Below are 23,780 nucleotides of genomic sequence, written 5' to 3' on the forward strand. Positions count from 1 at the left end.
AAGCTTAGCTGCATTATTGTCAATATTAATTCTTGGATTAGACATTACGACACAAGCACAATAGATATACTCCCTATGGGTCAATAACATGATTAATCCTTGAGACCCTATGTCCCTACGGGGATTAGGAATCGGAGTAGGTATCCATCGCTTCCAAATTCCTCTTCCCTTCTGCTTCCTCTTATTTGAACGATTACGATTAAGTCACATTAACATCTTATTTTTGTTGACTTATTTATAGAGAGAGAAAGACAATGAAGAAAGTAAGAGCGGAAAGGAGGAAAGGAGAGAGAATTTGGAGAGGAGATAATCATACTCCTTAAGAACCTAAAGACTGTCCTTTTTTTTATTGGGTCGGAAAGAGATCATTCATTAATTAAGAAATGAAGTACAAACAAAAAAGGGTCAAGGCAAAAGGTAAGCAACAACCCAAAACATCTAGGGAGGCCCAACTAAGCTTAAGCCCAACAAAAGAAACAAAGTAACATAAGGAACCCTAGCAACTCGCCGCACCCAAGATGCTTGCACCAAAACCAAAATCACACACAAACCATAAGATTTATATTGAAATGCCAAACCAAATCGAACACTAAGATCTAAACCGTCGACAACAACACTAAGAGAACCAAAGAACCAAACAAAAAAAGAAAAAAGGGAGGGTCGAAGGGAGTGTGTAAAACACCTTTATTATGACGCAAATCGTTCCACCCTTCGCCCAAATTTTCTGGCAAGCCGGTAAGGCAATGGGACACTTCAAGAGCAAGCTTATGGCTAGATGAGAAATGGGACTTGGGAAAGCATGGGGAGAAAATTGGGTTTCTTGCCCGTTTCTAGGCTTCCCGGGTTTTTCGATGTTTTCCCGTTTAGCTTGGGTTGGCAGCATCCTCACCTTTCCTCCTCCTAGCCATTTCCCCTTCCTCTTGCGCCTTCGCAAGGGCCAGAGGTGCGATTGCTGCTAGGGTGTTTTTTTCTCTATGTTGGTAGAGAGAAAAACGAACAAGGGGTGCACTCCTCCTAAAGAGTGTCTAAACCCCCTATCTTCTGCTGCTTAAAGTTAGGACTACAGGACCCATAATTTCCCTTATCTTACTAGAATCATTTGATTAGGTCCTAATCAGAATCATTTGCCTATATTATAGTCAACCAAGTACTTCTCTATGATTGCGTACAAAGAGGCTGCAAGTTTTCAGCTCTCACACTAATCCCACATGCTAATGAAAACTTAGACACCTAATTACCATAAGATGATGTCTGTTTGGATTGTTTCTGGGATGGTTAAAAACACTTTCCGACTACGTAAGTTTTACATAAAAAGTTAGAGCTGTTTATGAAGAAGCACTTAATATTTTTTTTCATATACAAAAATACTGTTTGACTCCCCAGGATTTAATGACCAATTCGTACAACTTCATTCATTAATTATTGATTCAAAACAATTATCTATAAAATGGTTTATAATATAAACGACTCCGATTATTGAAGATTCGTAAATTGTGAGTAAGAACTCCTTTGCAAGTGTTTCTTCTAATATCATCTGCTTAAAAGCAAAAAAAAAAAATATTAAAAAAAAAAAACTGAAAACAAAACCTCCCACTTTTAACGTAACCCGCACTCGCTCGTCTATCTCTTTTCTATCCGCTCCAGCGTCCAGTTCTCCCATCTCCCAACAAGGTAAATTCTCTCTCTCTCTCTCTCTCTCTCTCCATATATATATATATACATATATAATTATGTTTAGGTGCAGTAGATTTTGGGAATTGGGATTTTTGGTGTTGATTTGATTGGGGAAATTGGTCGACATTCTCCAGCATGTGCCATTGTAGAATTATTCAATGGATTATCCATTCCAGTTGGCCCATCACAACACCGCCATTGGTGACCTTTGAAGCTTTTTTCGCAGTAATCACCCGCGAAGCTGTCCAGTTTTGCTCGATTGAACTTCCAACTTTGAGTAAACTCAATTTCTCTTTCTTTCAAGTTTGGTACTTTTCAAATGTAAAAAAATGGTGATTTGCATATCCTCTAGTTTACCCTTGTAGCTCTTAATTTTGTGGAATGCGACTGTTCTGCTTCTTTTTCTTTTTTTTCTGAATAAAATGACTTAGTAATACGGCTTGCAGATTCTTTGATGATAAACCACTCCTAAGTGCTAACATGTATATATGCAAGTAAATTGTGCCCACATCGAAGTGGTTGAATGTGTCACACAGTATTGTCAAGGTGAACCGAAGATGTATTTGCTCGTTTTTTTATGTCCTAGAGTAACATAAACTTCGGTTTTTCAATGGTGGAGAGATCCATGCATGTACAATCGTGATAAAGGCTTCCTCATGCTTGTTTTCATTTTCAATGCAGCATTGTGTATTACTTTCACGCATTCATTACCAAATTTCTCCTCAGAAGTTCATTCTCCGGATCAGGAGGTAGTGATTGCTTTGGGAAACAATGTGAGTGACAGACTCTGCATAATTTCAGTGAAGCCTTAAGGTTAATGAGAAAATCGGGCATACACATCACTAGACATGCTTGCCTATATGAGACATCATCAATCTATGTGACTGATCAACCTAATTTTCTCAACTCTTCTGTTAGAGCTGTTACACAACTTGGGCCTCATGAGTTACTACGGGCACTGAAGAAAATTAAAAAGGACATGTGTCGTACTGACGGCATAAGGTATGGTCCCAAGCCAATCGACCTAGATATATTGTTCCATGTAAAGCGAAGAATTAGTTCTTAGATTCTTACGGTTCCCCATGAACGAATTTGGGAAAGACCATTTGTAATGGCCCCACTAATGGATTTACTGGGGTCAACTATTGACAGCGATATAGTTTCTTCTTGGCATTCTTTCTCACTGCATTCTAGTGGGCTTTTTGATTCCTGGGAGAAATTGGGCGGTGAACCACTTGTTGGAAAGGAAGGACTGAAGAGGGTTTTACCCATCGGAAATGGCTTTTGGGACCGGTCAATGAAAATCGCGGTAATGGGTATGTTTAATCTGACCCTAGATTGTTTTAGTGATGGAGGAAAGTTTTAGTCTGTAGACGCATCAATTTCTCAGGTTTGCTCAATGATTTCAGAAGGGGCAGATATGATTGATATTGGCGCACAATCTACACGGCCAATGGCTTCTAGGACTTCAGTTCAACAAGGATTGGATAGACTAACTCCTGTCCTAGAAGCGGTTCTCGGACTGCCTGAAGCAAAGGGAAAAATTGTATCTGTGGACACATTTTATTCAGAAGTTGCAGCAGAAGCAGTCAGTAAAGTTGCTCATATTGTAAATGATGTATCTGCCGGGCAGTTGGACTCTAACATGTTTAAAGTCATTGCAGACCTTAAAGCTCCCTAAATTGCAATGCACATGAGGAGGGACCCGTCTACAATGCAGAACAATGAGAACCTACAATATGATAATGCTTGTAAGTAGGTTGCCTTGGAGTTATACTTGAAAGTGAGAGAAGCTGAAATATTTGGCATCCCAGCTTGAAGGATGATAATTGACCCTGGACTTGGATTTTCAAAGAACCGTGAACACAGTTTGGAATTCTTAATGGGGTAACCAAATATTCAAGCAGAGATTGAGAGGAAAAGTTTGGCTTTGTTTCATGCGCCCATACTAATTGGACCTTCCAGAAAGAAAATTTTAGGTGAAATTTGTAATCGCACTGCTGCAACTGAGAGAGATGCTGCTACTGTTGCTTGCAGTTCTAGGCGGAGCAAATATTGTAAGAGTACATAATGTAAGAGATAATGTAAATGCTGTGAAGCTATGTGATGCAATACTGAGACAGAGGAGATCTATTCCTCCAAGTTAGAAAAAATGATGAGAACTTAACCCATGAAAAGTATAAAAAACAGAGATTGGCAAAAAACGTTTGACAGCCGGGAAAATACTCACGAAGAGAGAATGGATGGGTTAGCATCTGTTTTGAGGTGCAATGTAGGACGGCGGCCAATGAAGTGCCTAAGGCTCTCAGTTTTACTTTGTCTTTGTTTCTGTGACCAACCACAAAGGGAGCTATTTCAATTTTCAGAGGAAAGGATAAACAATATACAAGAAAGGTCGTGCCCATGCCCAGGCCAGGTAATTGCAATTATTTTATTTTATTCTATTCGTCAATTCAGTCATTAACTGATTAAAGTGAAACTGAAACCATTGGGGTAACCTCTTTTCTTTCCTTTTGTTTTTTTTTTTTTTTTGTTGAAAAGAAAAACTAAAAACATTCAGGAGCCAATTTTGCTGGTCTTTGTGTGTACTAGGAAGTAGGAAGGCATTTACAACATTCTGAAATTCACTACTGAACATAAGGAGCCTGTCCAATGTACAATGATTTTCCTTTGATGCTTTTGCCTAATTACATATAAATGAAGTTATTTTCCAATCAACCGAAGGCTTGATTATTAAAAGCCAAATATTATTTGTTGTAAAAGAGTACAAGAATTAATTAAAGTTACAAGCAGTAGTAGAAGCTCAATCATGAATTCATGATAGACTTCTTTACAATTATTGATCATAGGCCAGAGCCACCAACTTGCTATTGCTCTAGTGTTATCTCTCATCCACAATGTTGGAAGAGGTCGCAAGTTTGAATTCTCCTTTCAGGAATGATAAAGCAAATAAATAAATTATAAGCAGTAACCTAAACTATGCTTTCCATAGGATATTAGGTTCAAGCCTTCTCATGGCAGAAGAAGTTGCTGGATGAATGATCTCCAATGAATTCACATCCCAACCCCCACCTGTCCAATAGGAATAGTAAACTGCTTGAATGTGAGCAACTTTGCAATGATCTTCACCACGATCAGGAAGTAGTGACTGGATCAATTCATCTGGCATATCGAAAAATTCTAGCAATTTTAAATTTTTTAAATGCTCGATGCCTGATGGGACCTTCTTCAACAAGTTGCAGCGCTGGATTATTAACTTTTCTAGACAAGGCATTGCTCCCTCATCCATGATAATATTTTCCACTTCTTCTAGTTTGTCGATACCTAGTAGCTTTAGACTTGGAAACCCTCCTTCCTTAAAATGCAAGCATTCTCCATCATAAACCTGAAGCAGTTCAAGATGTACCAGATTTGGCAAACCTTGGAGATGTACCAGAGGATCCTCCTTTAGCCGACTCCATTTCAAAAAGAGTCTCACTAGGTTATGAAGAGAAGAAATCCAGTGTGGTAAGTTTTCTAAACGCCCTGTCAAATATAGTCGCTGAAGGAACTGTGGAGGACAAGAAATTTGTGTCAGATCAATTATCATCTCCTTCTCCAAGGAAGATACAGACAACGAGCGAAGGTTGGTCAGCTTTTCAACCGATGAGCATACGGTGACCCCATCTTCTGTCCTCAACTTGAAAATGCCCAACCTCCTCAGTTGATTCATTCTGCCAAGTTCAGCCATTAAAGCACCATTGTCATGATTTGCCTCAATAAAACACAGCTTTTGGAGCGACTGCAAGCCACATATTCCTGCAGGAACCTTAACTCCAAATCTGGAATTAAAGCGTGCATAAGATTCAACTTCATACCGATACACCAGGAGATGGCGAAGGCGCTTGAGATTCAAAATTTCTGGAGGCAACTCAACAACAAGAGAATGTTTAAGATCCAGGGTCTCTAGGTTTTGAAGCTTCTTGATGGAGCTTGGGATTTGTTTCACCTTGGTATCCCTCAAACTAAGATACCTGAGAAGAAGAAGGTTGACAACCTCTCTTGGAAACATGTCTAGAGGTGCACCTTGAAAGTCTAATACAGTAAGTAGCGGAAGACTTTTAAGAAACAATTTTGGTATCGAAAACTCAGTAAGTGAATCTTCTACCCCAAAAATGAGCAGTGAGCGTAGATGAGAAAGGGTCCTCTTTGGTATTACATTCTGCAATGTGTTAAAAATTGACAGGCGTCGAACTTTGTCTGGCCACATTGTACCTTGCTCTTTCTCTATTGCTGCAAAGTTTTGCTCTCTAGACTTCAAGATGATAATCTCCTGTAAAAGATCATGGATTCGGCATGATTTGACCCTCCCGTCAGTTGCTATTTCTGCTGCTTGGATCAAACTTCTGTCCAATAGCTCCTTCAGGTAACTCTCAGCAACTTCTTCTGGTGTATTTCCTTCCTTTTCAATAACAAATCCTTCAGCCATCCATAATCGAATTAATCTCATATGGTCGATTTTATAGAGGTTGGGAAAGATACTTAGATACAAGAAACAAGACTTGAGATGGTATGGTAAGTCACTGAAACTGAGGTACAACAACTTTTTCATGTTATCAAGTTGGCCATTTTCCTCAATTTGAGCACCAATGCTTCCAGAAACGGCAGCCCATTCATCTATGTTTTTCTTGTCTTTTGTAGCTAGAACAGCACTGATTGCCACAATTGCAAGGGGTAGCCCCCCGCATTTCCTTAAGATACTTTGACAAATTCCCTCCAAGTTGGGCGGACATGAGTTTTCCGGAAATGTCTTCCTGCAGAAAAGAGTCCAAGACTCTTCTGGAGACAAGGGCTCTAAATGGTAAACCATACCGTGGTTCTCCATGCTAGAGACAGAGGCTACAACAGTATTACGGGTAGTGATCATTACACGACTACCGTGACTGTTGTGGGGCAGTGCATGATTGATGGCATCCCACACATCGTTGTTCCAAAGGTCATCTAGAACAATCAGGTACCTGGTCTGCTGCAGTAATTTTTTTATTCTCTCTCTTAGCTGGTCGGTGTTCATACTATCAACTTCTTCAGGAACTGGTTTTCTGATAACTTGGAAGATTTTCTGAACTATGTGTCTTAGGAGCCGCTTTATCTTGAATGATTGAGAAACAGTGATCCAAGCATGTACCTTAAAACGTTTCTGAACTCTTGCATCCTCGTACACTTGCTTTACCAAGGTCGTTTTCCCCAGTCCTCCCATCCCAACCACCGAGATTGCCTGGCGTCCAGATTCACCCGCCATAAGCAACTCAATCAGCTGCCTTTTGGGCTCACTGATTGCCACGAGATCAGCCTCTTCCATCAAAAGGGCATCACCTTGACTGAACCGAGGCTTCCGAGCCTTACTTGAGCCATGGTCAACATCAAGCTTGTATTTGACACGTCCCTCGGAGAGGTTTCTGATCTTTGATTTGATGGTTTGGATTTCACCAGCAATTTGTCGCCGAGCTATTAATTTCTTGATGATGCGAGAAAGCTTACGAAGGGATGCATGGAATCCATGCCTATGAACATGTGAATGGGAGAGCCTGAATTTATCAAGCGCATCTTCAATCTCATAAGCCACATCTCTGACTTGTTTGACCCACACTTTGAGCTGAGGGTCATCATCTTCCTTTGCATCAGCAACTCTTAAGAAGGCCTTAATGCGCTCCAACTCGTCGATGATATCCTCGATCTGGGCTCGGACACCGGAGAATAGCCTCACCTCCTGTTGGATCAAGGAGGTGAGCCTGTCGAGCAAGAAGGTAACTACACTTTCTGCCATTTCTTTGGCTTTGAACTTTTGTTTTGAAACTGAGAAGATGATGTATGGTTAGTGTTTGCTGGGAAACAAAAGGGTTTTGTGTGAAAGTCTTCAAAAATATTGATGTTGTTTTATGTGAATTCCTGCCTCCTTTTTATAGGTTATATGGTGGTCCACCAGAGAAATGGTCCAGTTTTATTGCTACCACAAAAATTGTCAAAGTTTTCTCTCAAACAATTTGCTTATCTCTTTACTTTGCAGCTTCCTTATTTTTTGTTTTTATCTTCCTTTGTAAGCTACCAGGAAAAACTGAATGGTGATGGTCCAGTTGTATACTTATCTACTAGTAGGTGTGAGGCTATTAGGTTCTGACTCCTATGGATAGCCAGTTCGATACCAAGTTATCCACCCTGTGAAATATCGTTGCAACTAAATAAAAAGCTTTTTTATTTTTGTGTTCTATATTTGGATTTTTCTGTTTGACTTTCCAAGTTCAAATTTTCGCTCCTCAATATAACATTGATTAGGGTAGAATATCGCTTGTACCAAAGAAAAATATTGAATAAATGGTCGAGATAGACAAAGTTTAGTTGCGTGGGTGATGAAAAGGCACGTTGCTGCATATAACCGGATCTGGAAAGAATTGTTTGACCAATACAAGTTTCCTAGCAATTACCCAATCATCCATCTTTGTCTGAGTATTAATATTCCTTAGGCTTTTTAGCTAAAATGGTTATTGAGATTTTCATAACACATAACTTTGATCATTGAGACTTAAAATCAATAAAAGTGGTTCCTAAGATTGTTCACCATCCATTATTTTGGTCATTCCATTAAAAAAACTCAGTTAAGTGGTCCCTGAGCTTTTTAATGGAATGATGAAAATGATAGATGGTGGACAATTTTAAGGACCAAAGTTATGTGTTATGCAAATCTCAGGGACCAAAATTATGTGTTTTGCAAATTTTATGAACTATTTTAACTAAAACGCCTATTCCTTTTTTATTTTATTTTAATTTTTTATCTTTCTTTGTAAACTACGAGGAAAAGCTGAATGGTGAAGGTCAAGTTGTATTTCTCTTTGTTCCGCGTTCAAATTATCTCCCTTCTATATAATATTGATTCATGTAAAATATTGCTTGATATATTGAATAATTGAGTGGGTGATGAAACAGCACGTTGCCACATGTAAGAGGATCTGGAAGGAATTGTCTGACCACCGCAAGTATCATAGCAATTATCCAATCATCCATCTTTGTCAATTATTAATATCCCTCGTACATGAGTGAGATCCTCACCCTCCATTTAATTCAATCTTTACAACTGATGCTAACATCAGGAGCGCTCAAGCACTAATCGATTAGTAAGTTAATATAGCGTTGATCACTCATTTGGATCCATTCTATAAAATGAACTCATGATTTGACTGTTCAATTATTTAAAGGAAAACTAATGAAAATAACTTGAAAACTTCGGGTTTTAACGATAATGACAAAATAAAGGGTAAAGTGAATAGTACCAAAATTGATTTTTTAGTATAAAAATGTGATTTTTTTATTAAAGTGAACACTGAACAGTACCGGAAGTTTTTCGTTAAAGTTCTCATTATTTAATTATCATTCATACATCATTCATATAAATATAAACTCAAATTGAAACTCATGTAGCGTCGCACATTTCAATAATATTCAACAAAACTGTATTCGTTTATTAATCATATTTCAAATAACAGACGTGGATTCACTGAATTTGAATGATTATTTATGATTATTTATTTATTCTCAAACAATGATTACACAAGTTGAGGGAGAATTCTAGGGGCGGAACGTTTCAACAAGACGTGTTATTTACAAATAAATCACACCATGTCAAACCAAAGCTCGAAAGCTGCCAAATAAAATGAGGGGGAAAAGATCAACATGGGCAACAATATCTTAAGAAATTACAAGTGTTTACAAAAATTAGTCAATGGGGTATATCGTGGTTCATTGAAATTGGACTGTCAAGATTGGTCAAAATAGGCAGACAACCTCTTTTAGCGACGCGGTTGGAGATGCTCTGATGAACAAACTGTTACAATTTACTTGTAGGCATGGGAGCCTTTTTGTTATGTCACGGACTTCATAAGTGCCCACTATTAAGGCTTCTATGCATAGATATTATCTTTACTTAACCACTTAAGCCTAATCCCCTGGTGCTATCAAGCCCAACGGACCTCAGGTGTGAGATTTTATCTCAAAAAGGCATAGTGCAATTAGAAGTGGAACATCTATATTTAAACCTTAGATTATTGTCATACTTCTCCGATGAGGGACTTTCTTCACATCCATCTTGGTTTGTATCGAGCTAGCCTTTTACACCAACACTTTTTGACACGCCCGACCCTAATATTCACCAAACACCAAGGTAGGCACGTGCTGGTTGACACCCAAAAGTGACCAAGCCATATTAGGATGCATGAGAACTAAGAACAAAAAACCGACATAAATAAAACTTGTAAATTTAATTATAATGAATATGCATTTATGAAACGTGTTCATAGCACACAACTAATCCGAGACACTAAAAATGAATAATATAAAATTGAATGAACAAAGAGATTGGTCCTCTACCGAAAGGACTCAAAGATGCCGATGCAGGAGTACCTTGATGCCAGGATTGTACGCCTCGAACCTAAGTCCTGAGGGGGTGCAAAACAAAACATGAGTGGACCAAGTTGATATATAAGTAGTAATAAAACAATTGATCTTTAATGTACTAACCCCCAGGTTTAGAAAACTCGTACAGCATAATAAGTAATAGGTTTTTCCAAAGGAGGAAGTCGTTGTTCCACAAGGTTATGGGTTTGGAGGCTGGTATGTGTTGAGGATCCTCCTTCCTCCACTGAGATGGCGAGTTGGTGCATCCATGTAAGTATGTATGGGTGTGTACGTGTATGTTGTTTTCAGAGAGGGGAGGGAGAGCGCATAGAGAATAGAGAGAGAGGTCCGAAAATGGTTAACGGGGAGGAGGGGGAAGAGATAAGGAGAGAGGTGAGGGATTTGGGCCCGGGGACAAAATCAAGGGTGGGCCCCTTGGGCACACCATTTAAGACCAAAAGGACACTTATTTCAAAATATCCAGCTCAAAGTAAAAATTTACGAAAATACCCTTCTGTTTCGAAATCTGTAAAAATAATCAGGACAGGTTGTCACACTTTTAGAGTGGTAAAATTACAAGTGGGATAAATCTTGTTTCCTAAGCAACTGGTTCATATGGATACCCACAAGTAAAACAATCATAACGTAAAACACTACAAGTATTACAAAGATCGAAAGCAAATACTCGTAGAGCATCCGTGAAATACAACTGATGAGGAAACCAAAATCAAAAGGGTATTAGGTATGAGCAGTAAAAGCTTGTTCCGAATTAGCAGATGAGTGCACATTCCTTACCCGGTAGCCGTCAGGCCGTTCTGTTCTATCATTCTATGTTGCTGCAGCCAGTACTAGTTCCCATAGCCAACTTTATGTGTTTACTGCTCTGAGTAGCACAAATGGTTTCATAATCGCAATGTGAACTAATCTTCATCGTCAGAGTTGAAGGTGATTTTTTGAGACCTTGGAGCATCTGCAAGAATCTCTTTGAAGTGAGCCCCGTAAAGTTTGGACTCCTGTGTTTCAATACCACAACGAAAGATCATCAGAAAAAAGATCATCAAAATGCTACACTCATGCAAGCGGATTAAAAGAATGCAGAACACAAATGTGGATTATTCAGCAACCAGCAGGAAAAGCTAAATACGGGAGATGAAAGAGAAACAAATGCGTGCCTTTTTCTTAACATGAGCACCAAATTTCAGCAAGGCTTCAGGCACAATTTGGCTGGCTTCTCTGAGAACATTGACCAGCTCCCCCGCAAGTCCCTGGAATAGTACTCGTAACATATGGTAGTTCAGCTTAGAATTCTTCTGAAAAAAAACAATTCTCAAAATCTTGTAGAATATAGATTTACTATATTTAGTGTTACCTGGGTCCGATGTGTGAAAAAAGTATGAGCAACACCCTTCTTTCCAGCCCATCCAGTCCGCCCAATTCGGTGGACATAATCCTCAGTAGTGAGAGGAAAATTATAGTTAATCACTACTTCAACGTCTGGAATATCCAATCCACGAGCAGCCACATCAGTAGCTATCTGGAAATATGTTTCAGATAAAATGGAATACATTTTAACACAGTTCCCAGATATAGGTGTTTCAGTTAGAAGCAAGCATATGCTAACCACAAGTTCCCCGACAAAAAGTTTGTACAGATTTAATAACTAATATACCCCTAAAGGGCCTATACACAAACATTTAAACCGGGTGGAAGAAACCATAATATAGTTGGGAGGATTGTAAAAACCTACCCTGACTTCCACGACAGACATGAACATTGTTTTGGTCTTGTCCAAGATACTTGTGGGTCCGTTTTGTCATCATCATTATCTTTTAATTTTCAAGTTTGATCCAGTAAAAACTTATTCTCTCACTTTTCCTTATTCATGAATTTTGTTACTGAATTAAAATAAGTTTGGATACAAATGAAGAGTTCCCCCTAAACAGGGTAGGAAAGAAAATGGTGGCATGTGATCTTATGAGCTAAACCGTCCAATTCTTAGATAAAATGAGGGCGAAGCAAAGAAGACATATTGTCAACTTTAGTTTATTAGCATCCAGATAAAATATCACTTCTCTTGAACAACATACCATCAGGGGGCAGCTTCCTTTCTTGAATAGAGAGAGTGCCTTCGTACGCTCACTTTGTGCCTTGTCACCATGTATAGAAACAGCCTTCCAACCCCTACAAAACAGCAATCCATAGACCCTCAGTAGCTTTCCTCAAATATCTTCAGCAGCAACTCAAATATGCATCAACAAGTTTACCCTTTTGCAGCATAATCTAAACACAAGTGGCAAAATCAAAACTCTGTTCCTGTTCAACGGTATAACCTCGGCGTTAGCAGATTTCAAAATACACCCAAAATATTGAAGGAGCTCCATTGTGTGACATAAACATTGAGCATGTACAGTCGGTAAACCAAGTGGAATCCATCATACAAATACACAACACTAGGTCCAAAAACAATCCGCCAGGGATTGACCAAGACACAAGTTAAAATAAAATAATGGGAGATAATGAGCCAATACCTACTCTTTAGATTTGTGGTATTTTTCTAGCAATGCATCCAAGCGCCCATCACGTGAATGTTCATCCAACACCTATGAATGTGAAAGGGAAGTCAATTGCAGTAAGCATATATTGAAATAACAAAGTAAACATTTGATTGTCACGTAGGCTTCACGTGTGTTTAGAATTTGTACCTCAACTATCTGCATAACATCATGGTTGGCAGCTAAATCCTCTGACCCAACGACAACCTGAAATAATGCTTTATTAGTTTTCCAAAAGGTTAATAGAAAATATTAAAGGTCACGATAATCCAGAATTCGCACCTTAACAGGATCAGGGTCCATGAACTCCTGAGCTAACTGATGAACTGATGGAGGCCATGTAGCACTGAACATTACCATTTGGCGAGCTGCAGAGTCAAAATTAACCGAACTGATTAGAAAGATCCGAGAATACTGAAATCTCACGGTTTTATGTGGGAGAGACCCTACACCACCCAAACTTGGAGCAAACTTAAACACTTCAACCTAATTGTAGTCTAGAGTTTTAATTAGCCATAAATTTTCCAATAAATTCATTTCAGAAATTCTGACTACTCATGGTAGTCCTTAGGAAAGCAGCTGGGGGAAATAGACATTACTTCTTATTTCATATTTAGGCAAGTGTCATTTGCATTTCTATACCATCGACTACCTGGCATCTTTTGCCCCCATCATCTATGGCTTGAGAGCATCTACAAAAACAAATTAATAGGTCTCTTGTAACTGAATTACCTCCAGGCCGCTCATAATTTAACATCATTTTCAGTTATATCTCTATTAAAAACAAAAACAGTTGTCAAACAAATGTACAATTCAAAATGAATGTCCTTCCTCTCTCTATGGATAGGTATCCAACAGTGCTAAACCTGTACACGTACATCTGCGTAAATAAGTGGAGGTGAGTGGTTATTTCTAAAAATGGAAAAAAAAAACAATTAGAAGCATATACTGGAAGAGCATATAATTCCTCATATAAGTTCTCCGTACGATCATGGAATCAGCAGTACCAAAAAGAAAAAAGCTTTTAATAAGTTATTTAAATATTAAAAAAAAAATTAAAATCTTTTAGACTTAATTGAAGTCCTCCAAAACAAACTAAACCAAAGAACTCGATGTCACCGGATAGATAAAGAAAGACCTATTAATAGTATCAAGCATTCGATCTGCTTCATCAAGGACCTACAAAAATTTCTAATAAATTCACATCCAAACTAAAGTAGAAAATGAAATCTAATGAAACTTCCTCTAGGTAAAAGATAATTACCGTAAAAGATACTTCCTTCAGGCAACACACCCATTTCAATGAGATCTTTCAAACGACCAGGAGTTCCAATGATGATGTCCTAAGAGCACAGAAAAGCGTAGAAAAACCAATTATAAGAAGATGAACCGCATAACGTATGCAAACATATAACCTCTACAGAATAATTCCACCTGCACATGTACTGAACTAATTCAATCAGCCTTTTGCCCAAATCAAAAGAATAAAATTTTCAAATTTTCTCTTTAAAGTTTAAACCCAACCGATGTGGTATCACTAACATTAGCAATGACTTGCTTAAACGCATTACATGCCAAATCATCAAATTCTGTCATCAAATTATTGCAGGGAATGGAAAATGGAAATATTGGCATTAGGCTCATATGACTCATCTGCAATATATGGTCTACTCAAATTAGATATGTTTCTAATGGAAAATGTAAAAGAGTTCTCATCAGATACCTTAAGCTGAAGTTTTTAAGTTAAAACTACTTAGTCAGCACGATTAACCCCAAGTCTAGTTTGAAGCTCAGCTCAATAGAATCTGAGTTTTCTTCCTGAGCAGCAATCTCTTGGGCTGGAACTGAGTTGGGCTTCTTCTTCGTCTTTGTTTTTCTGCTTCTTCCTCCCCTCGGCTGTGGTTTCGTGGAGAGGTTGGGTCCGTAGCGGTTCTGCCTCGCCGACGGCGGCGGAGGTTTCTTTGGTTTTGCGACCCATTGTTGAAGCTCAACTCAGCTCTGCTCGCCTGATAAACTGCGGAAGGAAAATCAGCAGAGGCCGACGGACGAGGGGCTCTGGGTTTTCAGAGGGAAAGGGATTTATTCTGTAAAATGCAGCACGTGAAACAATAATTTGCACGTTGGTACTTTGAAAGTTGTAGATGAAAGATTACGAAGTTTATTTAAAACTAAAAAAAGAAGGTCTTGGGTTCAAAACTTATTGTTGGTGTGGAAGTCTGACTTGTAACTAGAGGAGGATGAAATGCCTCTGTGAGTCTTCTCAGCCCCTGGAATGAATGGATAACCGTGACCTTCCATCAGTTGTTATCTTTTTTAAAAAAATGGAAAGAAAAAAAAAAAATGGAATTGCGAGTAAGACCTTGAACATTCGTTCAATAAATGAGTTAAGTTGTGTTGAAGTATTATTAACCTAATTGAAACCGACATATTCGAATATTAACAATTTTTAAATATAAATGTATATTAGAGATAGATGTATGCATAAAATTTAATATTTTTATAGCCAGCGTTAGGATTAGATAGTTAGTTGTAAGGAAGAGAAGAATCGGTAGGGATTGAACTTGCACCAGGGCATACTTTACTTAGATAATGAAACTTAAACATTAAGTAACTAACAATAACAAGTAGTGATTCTATAACACCAAATTTGCATAATTTAGTAGAGCATAATTTGGATTATTTGTCACTTACACCCACATTAAGAACAAGAAAAAAGTAATTGATTCCAACCCCTTGAACACACTCAACTCAACTCGCCAAATAATGGTTTGGGTGGAGGTTTGGTTTGCCAATTTCTTGGTGGAAGTGAGTTTTAAAAATGCCAACCCAAGCCTATTGGGTTGGCCAACGCGTTAGTATCAAACTTGGAACTATTTCGCTACATACATAAGGGTGAGATGGAAGTTTTTATCTTATCAAATATATTCTTTAAAAGTTAGATAAGGTCACTTAATACTACAGTCTGATAACATTCATTTTCATTCATCGATTTTAATTGGAAGAATTATTTTGAAGGGTTAGGCCAACTTCAACTACCATTCATAATCAAAACCGGTATAAAAATGAAAGTGGGCGCAGAAGGAGAGAGAAAATGCAAAGAGGGAATTCGAATCCATAAAAATTGAAAAACAGTTTAAAACTAGTGACCACTAACCGTTGGATCAAATCCAACGGCTTGGAAAAGAGTCGGCACTTCCAAATTTGCAAGTTATCCCGCGTAGGCGTGGCCACTAAGCCACTCTCTCTCCCACAGAATAAAGTGGGAATGCAGTAGCGGTGCCTCTCACACAACAGAAACTCTCTCTCTCTCTCTCTCTCTCTCTCTCTCTCTAGATCTTGTGCAAATTTTGGGGATCTAGCCATGAATCGCCACCACGACCCCAACCCATTTGACGAAGAAGAAGTCCAGGTCGAGGTCAATCCTTTTTCGGTAATTCTGCCTCTTTCTTTTTCTCCAATTTCGTAAATTTTCGATCTGGATCTGAAAACTTCAAATTTATTCTTTTCCTTCTTCCGTTTGGTAGTGAGGAACATGATGTGAATTTGGAAATAATGTTATGTTAACCTATCAAATTGAGTTGTAAAGTTTAATTAACATGCGGATTTGCAGTCTTAAGCACTTCCCAGTGCTCACTGTGCAAGTATACTTAGCTTAGACCCAATGTAATATGTACGAAAAAAGGGATTTTTCGGGTTAGAAAAGCTTATAAGTCTTGATCTGGGTTATGTTTTGGACTTCTGTTAATTTGTATAAAATTCAAACTTCGAAATTTTTTACCTCATTCACTTCAAATTCAGCAGTGTGGAAAAAAGACGAATTTGGGGAACATTTCTTTAATTTGTTCTTTAAGAATGAAAACAATGCGAACGAAAATCTGGTCAATTTAGAAGTGAGGTTCAATATATAGCTTAGAGGTTGGGTTTATATCTGCTCTGTACTCTTTTTTGTTTTTTTGAAAATTTTCTATCGTTGAGCCCTCCTCCCCCGTTTAAACAATGGTGCTCTTTTACATTTTGTTGGCCTTCTCATTCTTTAATAGTGATATTCTTATGATTTACCACCTACCTCCTATCGTGAAGGGAACATGATAATTCTTAAAAATCACGGATTAATTTTGTTTATATATATATATATATATATATATATATATATACACATACAGAGTTCAACCTTATGTAAAAAATGTAAGAAACCATGCAATGCTGTGTGCTTCTTTCACATCTTTATGAAGTCGTAGTTCTTTGTACATAGGCAATAGGCATTTTAGAAATTATAGATCTCATGCCATGTCTTGTGCATATGCTATTTAATTGTAAGGCATTTTAGAAGTCACATGTTGCCACACCGTGCATTTTTCATTTCATATGATATGATACAAAAACCACTTTTGGATTTTAATCGATAAGACTGCATGGTTTGGACATGTTTTATTAAGACTGGTGCAAAGCGTAGTTTATATATATTTTCCCTATCATACTTAATATGAAGGTGTTAAAATGTGCCATAATGTGAGAATTTTGCAGAATGGTGCTGCTGCTCCTAAGTCAAAGTCGCGTGTTCCACCAGTGTCATCTGAACATCTGGGTTTTGGGCAGAAACATGATGCCACAGTCGATATACCGTTGGATACCATGAATGTAAAGTAGTTTTATTTTGTATACATTGTTTTTCTCTCTATGAGCTTGTATATGTATTGTTTGGCCATTTTCTGCAGGATTCTAAGCAAAAGGCAAAAGAGCTTGCAACTTGGGAAGCGGATCTCAAGAAGCGAGAAAAGGTTAATTGATAAATTTTTTGATTGATTGCTTGCCTACAGTTCTACCTTTATTGTGTAAGTCGCTTTATATTCTTGTGAGTTTACAAATGGATAAATTGATCACATATCTGGAATGTTGCCTGTAATAATATCACCGAGTGCACAGTGGGAATGGCTGAGGCACATGGGTGTGTCCCAAGTTGCCTCAGGTGTGAAATCCCAATGTACCTTTCTTGCAATTGGTAATGTTTCCTGTCCCCCATGATTATAGGGTTCGGTGGTGGGCCCCAGTTTGGATGCGTTATTTATTACTCTCTCTCTCATTTTTGCCTTTTCTTTTTCCTGGTTATAATCACTCTGTACTGCTTAATGTGTTCCTGTATTTTGTTTTCAATACAGTTTTTGTATTAATATTTAACTTTTACAGGATATTAAACGGAGAGAAGATTCTGTTGCAAAAGGTAAGCACTATATATCTGCAACCTAGATCATTAGTAATTTGGGTGGCCTTTCTTAAATCATAGTAATTAATTTTCTTCTTCTTCTTCGTGTATCAGCTGGTGTCCCTGTTGATGATAGAAATTGGCCTCCTTTTTTTCCAATTATTCACCATGATATAGCTAATGAAATACCAATACATGCTCAAAGGCTACAATATATGGCTTTTGCAAGTTGGCTAGGTAAAGCATGTTTATTATGCCAATGTGGTGCTATGTATTTTGCTTTGCTTGTATTTTTAGCCATAAATGCATTGAGGATTCCATTATAAAAGAATTATATTCAAGTAGTATGCCTTATAAATTGGATATACATACAAAAAAAAAAAAAAATGCTTATGAAACATTTTCTCTAACAATCAAGTACTAGTAATCTATTTCATTGCCGGACTTTAAGGAATGTACATTCTTATATTGATTGAACTACTTCAGTACCTAATATTTCTCTTAGAACTGATTACTTAAATATAGATATTTGAATAAGGTACCATGGATGTTTTTAAAGAGGAACATCCTTGTTGGGGTCATCTGGAAATGTAGTTCAATGATCCAAACTTCCATTTCTTTCGGTCCTTATTTAAATATTGACCTTACGTAATGTTAGCCAAATTGAAATTGGCTAACTTTTTGGTCACTCTTCAAGGATTGTTCCTTAAAAAAGAAGCTTCCAAATAGGGAACCGTTTGGTCATGTAAACTACGCAGACAACCACAAGCGGTCCAATAAAATGAGAACAATGGTAATCAAATGGCTCAATGATTTTTGGTTCAGCTGATTCTTACTTTTTTGTGGGGATGGTCCTTTGAAGAAATGATTCTGATCATTCTGATGAATCCAAGTGGCTATGTCCTCATTTTTTATTTCTAATTAGGGAAATACTCACTTGAAGCTTCTCGGGGCTCATGCACAGAACCATACATGTATATCTATAACTCAAAGGAAATGCTCTTTTGACAGACTGTCAATATGGACAATTGGTCACTTGAGTTATAATTCTAATATGTGATGCTTGATTACGAGTCTGGCAGAATATGTGGGTCGACTCCTTGTATCATTATTCTTTTTATCATCACATATATTTCCTTATTAGACTTCAGTGGATTTATCTTTTAATGTTACTTTTGCTTTACATGCCTGTCTAACACTTAAGTAATATTGTCATTGCAGGCATAGTTCTTTGCCTATTTTTTAATGTGATTGCGATTATTGTCTGTTGGATTAGAGGCGGAGGTAAGTTTTCCTCAATGATATTTGGTTATTACTTGATTGTAGGTAAACTTAGCTCCTCTGGCTATCACGCTAATTGGATCTTCTGATGACTTTCATAAACTGCAGGTGTTAAAATATTTTTGCTTGCAACGATCTATGCTCTAATGGGATGCCCTCTTTCATATGTTCTTTGGTACAGGCCTCTCTATCGTGCAATGAGGTAATTGTTTAAAGATGGCTTTGTTTCTAGTTTCCAGGTAAATAAAAGATTTGTAGTTCCCCTGGAAATTACAGAGAAGCCGCAATGTTAGCATAAATTTTTTGGCACTTTAGAGAAAATAGCTTGACTGTAATATCATGGATCTTAGGCTAAGACAAGAAAATACTTTTGAAATGACGTTTTTGGGAACCAAATATCAAAGAGCAAGCATTGGTTGTTATCCTAAAAGTATCCTCATCTGCTAATGGATGAGACCTTTGGCATATGATGGGCACATGTTTAAATTATGCCCTGTTTATATTATGGACGAATCAAGTAATACCCTATGGACTCTAACTGGCACTATAACTCTCTCGCAACTCTTTTCTACCAGAAATTTTAGTGCATCAAAGGCTTATGTAGGAAAATAGTAAGAGAAAGGAATATAATAGAGATTTGGACTCACTTTGGCCTTTGGCATAGCACTAAAGGTGTATTGGAATAACTCCGATAGAAATTAAAAGTTTCCAGCATCACACCAGCCTTCACTATCATACTGCGTTTGGAAACAGTGCTGCTTAGTCACTAGGGTGGGATTGTTATATGGTGCATGACATGGTGGTTGTGGTTGAACGTGGAAACCAAATTTTCCTGGAAATCAAGAGTTGTGTGGAATTTAATTCCTTTTTTTTTTTTTTTGTTTTTTGTGTGTGTGTTTTTTTTTTGGGGGGGGGGGGGGGGGGTGGTGTGGTGAATGTGCCTTATCGTATGCAGCTACCATGATTGTAACTTTTCAAAAATATACTGCTGCATTTATGCATCTTTATAGTTTATGAAGAAGTTTATGATCTATGGGACCTTGTCCCATCTCATTTGTTGTACAAATAGGTAGATAATCAGTTGTATGATGTCACTGTTATCTATGTGGATGGAAATGTAATGTGTTGTTTTTATTTGTTAAACTGAACTCGGTAAGATCATGCACTGCTGACTGTGTTGAGGTGTATTTTTTCCAACTTGCAGGACAGATAGTGCCCTGAAGTTTGGTTGGTTTTTCATGTTCTATATGGTATGTACTGATACTGTATCTGTTTGACTTATTATGCTTGACTTACCAATCTGATTTTCATCGGTTTTCGTGTGGCAGCTCCACATTGGATTTTGTATTGTTGCGGCGATAGCTCCTCCAATTGTCTTTAATGGGAAATCATTGACGTAAGTTCTTAAATTCTTTTGTTTCTTGTTTCTTGCATTTAATATTATTCACTTGTGGTGATAGCTCCTCCAATTGTCTTAGTAAGCGTTTTGATGCTGTGTAACTGAACCAATATATTTTCCTCCTATTATTTTCGACAAATGTGTCCTTTTTTTTATTTTTTCCATTTTTCTTTTTATATACAGGGGAATTCTTTCGGCAATTGATGTTTTCTCTGATCATGTGGTGGTAGGGGTAAGTTTTTTACTGTGCTGCATCTATAGACAATGCTGTTAGAATGTTATCGGAAGTGTAATGTTTGTTTTATTTTTCATTCCCATCATCTCTGTGTCTTCAATTTTAATGTAAGTTGAAGGAACAAAATAGATTTGTAGTTGAGATTTTTGTTCAAGATTCAAAACAGCAAACAATAAAGAATTAGGCCTACTTCATTTTAACTGAAAAAAGGAAGAAAAAGCATTGTCTAGACTCTAAACTATGAAGTAGGCCACGTCAACAAAAAACTATGCAGTAGGCCAGGAAGAAATACAAAGATGCGCTGGTTTTCTGCCAAAACTCAAGACTCAGACTTGTGTACACTATTGACATCCGAATTAATGCTGTCTTCTTTCCCTAAGCACTTGTAACAAATGAACCAGTAACCACCTTCACAATGATCTAAAGTGGGAGAAACTCTCTTCACCAAGATTCCATTGTCAAGTTCACAATGCTATGCATTTAATTGAGAATATCAGATTATTTCAAAACTTTTGTTAGCTCTGGTTGGCTGGTCAGGTCTTTAATTTGTGCTTTGCGTTGAGAATATACTGGAACAAATTTTGGTAATAGAATATCTGTTCTCTAGATTTGGCCAATAATACATCCCTTATGCTTCTTACTTGAGCATTGAAAGGTTCTCTCAACACAGAAAAATGAAGGATACACTTTATGCTATTAATATATATACCCTTTATGGTTCTTGATCGGAGTTAGTTCCTTAATGGGTGGGCACTGGTCGACCTAGATTTCTTCTGCGGTTGCTGGCTCACTTTTATCAATTAGATTTTAGGTATGAATGAGATCTTATGTACCCCTCAATATGCAATCTTGTCGGGAAAATGGATCAAAACTAAAATAAAAGTCATGAAGACTTGCTTCCCAGTTCATAGCCATATCACCCAGCTTTACAAATGAGAACAGAATGGGTGATTGGAAAAAGAATAAAGAGGTATTAGTTGGTAAGGAATATCTAGCATCATCATGGTCAGATGACCAAGGTAGCTTAGTTGTCTCTAATATTGTTTGGTGCAATCTCATTGAGTATTTGGTTATAAGAATACTAATATTATTTTTTGTTGCATCTGTGCAGATATTCTACTTAACTGGGTTTGCGTTGTTTTGCTTGGAGTCTCTTCTAAGCTTATGGGTACTTCAGGTGAGAGACAGAGGTTCCCTTTTCCTGTACATTATAATCTTTAGAAGTATAGAAAATGCCTCTGGTGGCTTACAAAGGCATGCATTTACTTGAGTGATCTGTAGGTATGGATTTTTGGAGGATCATTGTGATTGCTCCCAGTCACAGATCACCATGACTCCACCAATTTGCTTCAGAAATTTTCTGTTTTTGTTATTGGAAAAACAGAATACTTAACTGCATTTTCCCCTAAAACGAGAACCCTTTTACAAAACTTCACTTGTTTTTTCGTTTTCCCTCTTATTGATGAAACTTAATCTTTAGCGTTAACGACAACTAATGTTTGTTTCTTTATTCTCACCAAATATACCCTTTTTGGTATGTTTACAAAAGCTTGTACAACTGTATCTGGAATATGTTTACTCACATTCATCTTGTCATCTCTTAAAAGATTTGAATTTATTACTAGTCTGAATGCCTCTTTTATTGTTCTAGTCAGATTGTCAGCATAAATATTTTTCTTTTTGGGTCTTATGGTCAGATTGAAGTCATTGTTAACATGTTCTTTATCCTTACTATTTCTCTGATCATCTTTCCCTCTTTTGTTTGTGCAGAAAGTATACATGTATTTCAGGGGGAACAAGTGAGGTTTGATCCGCGGATTGCAATCCAATCGGGATTCAGAGTTGCATTGCCTTTTCCGAGTGGTTTTAGTATATTCTTCTGCGGCCTATTATGTTTTGCCATTTCGTTTTTATAATTGCATTGCATGAGTTAGTAAAGAATGATCAGTAAGCTACTTTGGATTGGACTCGACAGAGGCTTGCTTATATGTGTAGAGCAAGGGTAAAATTCTTAAGTAGAAGTGTACGAGACCGGAAATGCTTATGAGTCCATGACCCCGACGCATTGAAGTGGCTTCGATATTCGCTGGAGCAGTTATCTTTGGATTGGACTCGACAGAGGCTCCCTTAGATGGTACTGGCTGTCTTAGTTAAGGATATCTTTGTGGTACTGGCTGTCTTGGTTAAGGATATCTTTGTGTTTCTCTTGTGAGTTGCATCGACGCGATGGTAACAAAGTGGCGCATGAATTAGCTAAATTTGTTGTTCGAACTCTATGGGCTGAGAATTTGATATTTCAGTTGTATTTTGTCATTACTATGCAATGAAATTCAGATGTTTCCAGTAAAAGTAAATAATGAAAAACACCTATATTATGGTAATAACAAGTTAAAGGAAAAAACTTGCATTCCCTTGGCATGATGTCTCTTTTTCCATTTTCCGAACAATGTATTTTGATAGGAGAAAATCAGCTATTGGAACCGTTTAAATTTATTATTTTTCATTTGAAGATCGTCGCTATAAAAAATTATTTTCATTGGAGATTATTTAGTCATTTAAATGTATAAAACAAATCAATAGTATAAATACCAATAACAACAAAGTCTTTTCCCACTAAGTGGGATTGGCTATATGAATCTTAGAATATCATTGTGCTCGGTTCTGTGTCACTTATTCTGTTAGGTCCAAGTACTCCAAATCTTTTCTTAGAGTCAAAGTCTTCCTCTACCCCTTTGACCTTGAACCTCTGTCCCGTAATCGCATCTTCTAACCGGAGCGTCAGTAGGCCTTTGTTTCACATGTTCAAATCATCGTAATCGAATTTCTCTCATCTTTCCTTCAATTTCGGCTACTCTTACTTTACCTCGGATATCCTTATTCCTAATCTTATCCTTTCTTGTGTGCCCACACATCCAACGAAGCATTCTCATCTCTGCTACACCCATTTTTTGTACGTGTTGATGCTTCACCGCCCAAGATTCTATGCCATAAAGTATTGCCGTCCTATAAAATTTTCCC

General features: G+C 37.5%; 3 protein-coding genes and 1 pseudogene across 8 annotated transcripts; 2 read left to right on the forward strand and 2 right to left on the reverse strand.

The window, feature by feature from the left end:
* Window positions 1-2,154: 2,154 nt before the first annotated feature.
* On the forward strand, window positions 2,155-7,584 carry LOC137711438 (folate synthesis bifunctional protein, mitochondrial-like; annotated as a pseudogene). Its single transcript, XR_015963719.1, has 2 exons — window positions 2,155-2,220; window positions 2,356-7,584. The product of XR_015963719.1 is annotated as a folate synthesis bifunctional protein, mitochondrial-like (transcript).
* LOC137711437 (disease resistance protein RPM1-like) lies at window positions 4,381-7,477 on the reverse strand. The gene has a single exon (XM_068450679.2). The coding sequence runs from the start codon at window positions 7,475-7,477 to the stop codon at window positions 4,652-4,654; it is 2,826 nt and encodes a 941-aa protein (XP_068306780.2). The 3' UTR covers window positions 4,381-4,651.
* A 2,356-nt stretch (window positions 7,585-9,940) lies between the features above and the next one.
* Window positions 9,941-14,839, reverse strand: LOC137711387 (DEAD-box ATP-dependent RNA helicase 5-like). Of its 5 annotated transcripts, none has more exons than XR_015963721.1 (10): window positions 14,371-14,839; window positions 13,912-13,990; window positions 12,930-13,015; window positions 12,798-12,854; window positions 12,628-12,695; window positions 12,183-12,276; window positions 11,465-11,629; window positions 11,268-11,360; window positions 10,891-11,108; window positions 9,941-10,136 (listed from the first exon to the last, which is right to left on the reverse strand). XR_015963721.1 is itself a non-coding variant. In XM_088696050.1 (9 exons), exons 2-9 carry the CDS (start codon window positions 13,943-13,945, stop codon window positions 11,016-11,018), a joined length of 678 nt encoding a protein of 225 aa, XP_088552176.1. In that variant the 5' UTR covers window positions 13,946-13,990; window positions 14,371-14,839; the 3' UTR covers window positions 10,587-11,015. The 5 variants fall into 5 exon arrangements, 3 of the variants coding, with proteins under 3 accessions (XP_088552176.1, XP_088552175.1, XP_088552177.1); XR_015963720.1 differs by having other exon boundaries at window positions 10,219-11,108; window positions 11,240-11,360; XM_088696050.1 differs by lacking the exon at window positions 9,941-10,136 and having other exon boundaries at window positions 10,587-11,108; window positions 11,280-11,360.
* A 1,038-nt stretch (window positions 14,840-15,877) lies between these two features.
* On the forward strand, window positions 15,878-23,111 carry LOC137710368 (secretory carrier-associated membrane protein 4). The gene is made up of 12 exons (XM_068449324.2): window positions 15,878-16,077; window positions 17,172-17,285; window positions 17,363-17,425; window positions 17,832-17,865; window positions 17,962-18,084; window positions 19,069-19,131; window positions 19,237-19,330; window positions 20,333-20,378; window positions 20,457-20,524; window positions 20,711-20,759; window positions 21,874-21,939; window positions 22,533-23,111. Exons 1-12 carry the CDS (start codon window positions 16,009-16,011, stop codon window positions 22,563-22,565), a joined length of 822 nt encoding a protein of 273 aa, XP_068305425.1. The 5' UTR covers window positions 15,878-16,008; the 3' UTR covers window positions 22,566-23,111.
* Window positions 23,112-23,780: the final 669 nt, after the last annotated feature.

Source organism: Pyrus communis, chromosome 6, assembly GCF_041283825.1.
Source record: "Pyrus communis isolate YQ-2024b chromosome 6, ASM4128382v1, whole genome shotgun sequence".
Classification (NCBI taxonomy): domain Eukaryota; kingdom Viridiplantae; phylum Streptophyta; class Magnoliopsida; order Rosales; family Rosaceae; genus Pyrus; species Pyrus communis.

Excerpts from the sequence above, each read along its gene's own strand:
- LOC137711437 (XM_068450679.2), bottom strand. The coding sequence starts at position 7,477 with ATGGCAGAAAGTGTAGTTACCTTCTTGCTCGACAGGCTCACCTCCTTG.
- LOC137711387 (XM_088696049.1), bottom strand. The coding sequence starts at position 13,945 with ATGGGTGTGTTGCCTGAAGGAAGTATCTTTTACG. Across the intron at positions 12,855-12,929 it reads TGGACCCTGATCCTGTTAAG|GTTGTCGTTGGGTCAGAGGA; the intron begins GTGCGAATTCTG and ends GCATTATTTCAG. Across the intron at positions 12,696-12,797 it reads ATGTTATGCAGATAGTTGAG|GTGTTGGATGAACATTCACG; the intron begins GTACAAATTCTA and ends TCACATTCATAG.
- LOC137710368 (XM_068449324.2), top strand. The coding sequence starts at position 16,009 with ATGAATCGCCACCACGACCCCAACCCATTTGACGAAGAAGAAGTCCAG. Across the intron at positions 17,426-17,831 it reads ATCTCAAGAAGCGAGAAAAG|GATATTAAACGGAGAGAAGA; the intron begins GTTAATTGATAA and ends TAACTTTTACAG. Across the intron at positions 18,085-19,068 it reads GGCTTTTGCAAGTTGGCTAG|GCATAGTTCTTTGCCTATTT; the intron begins GTAAAGCATGTT and ends TTGTCATTGCAG.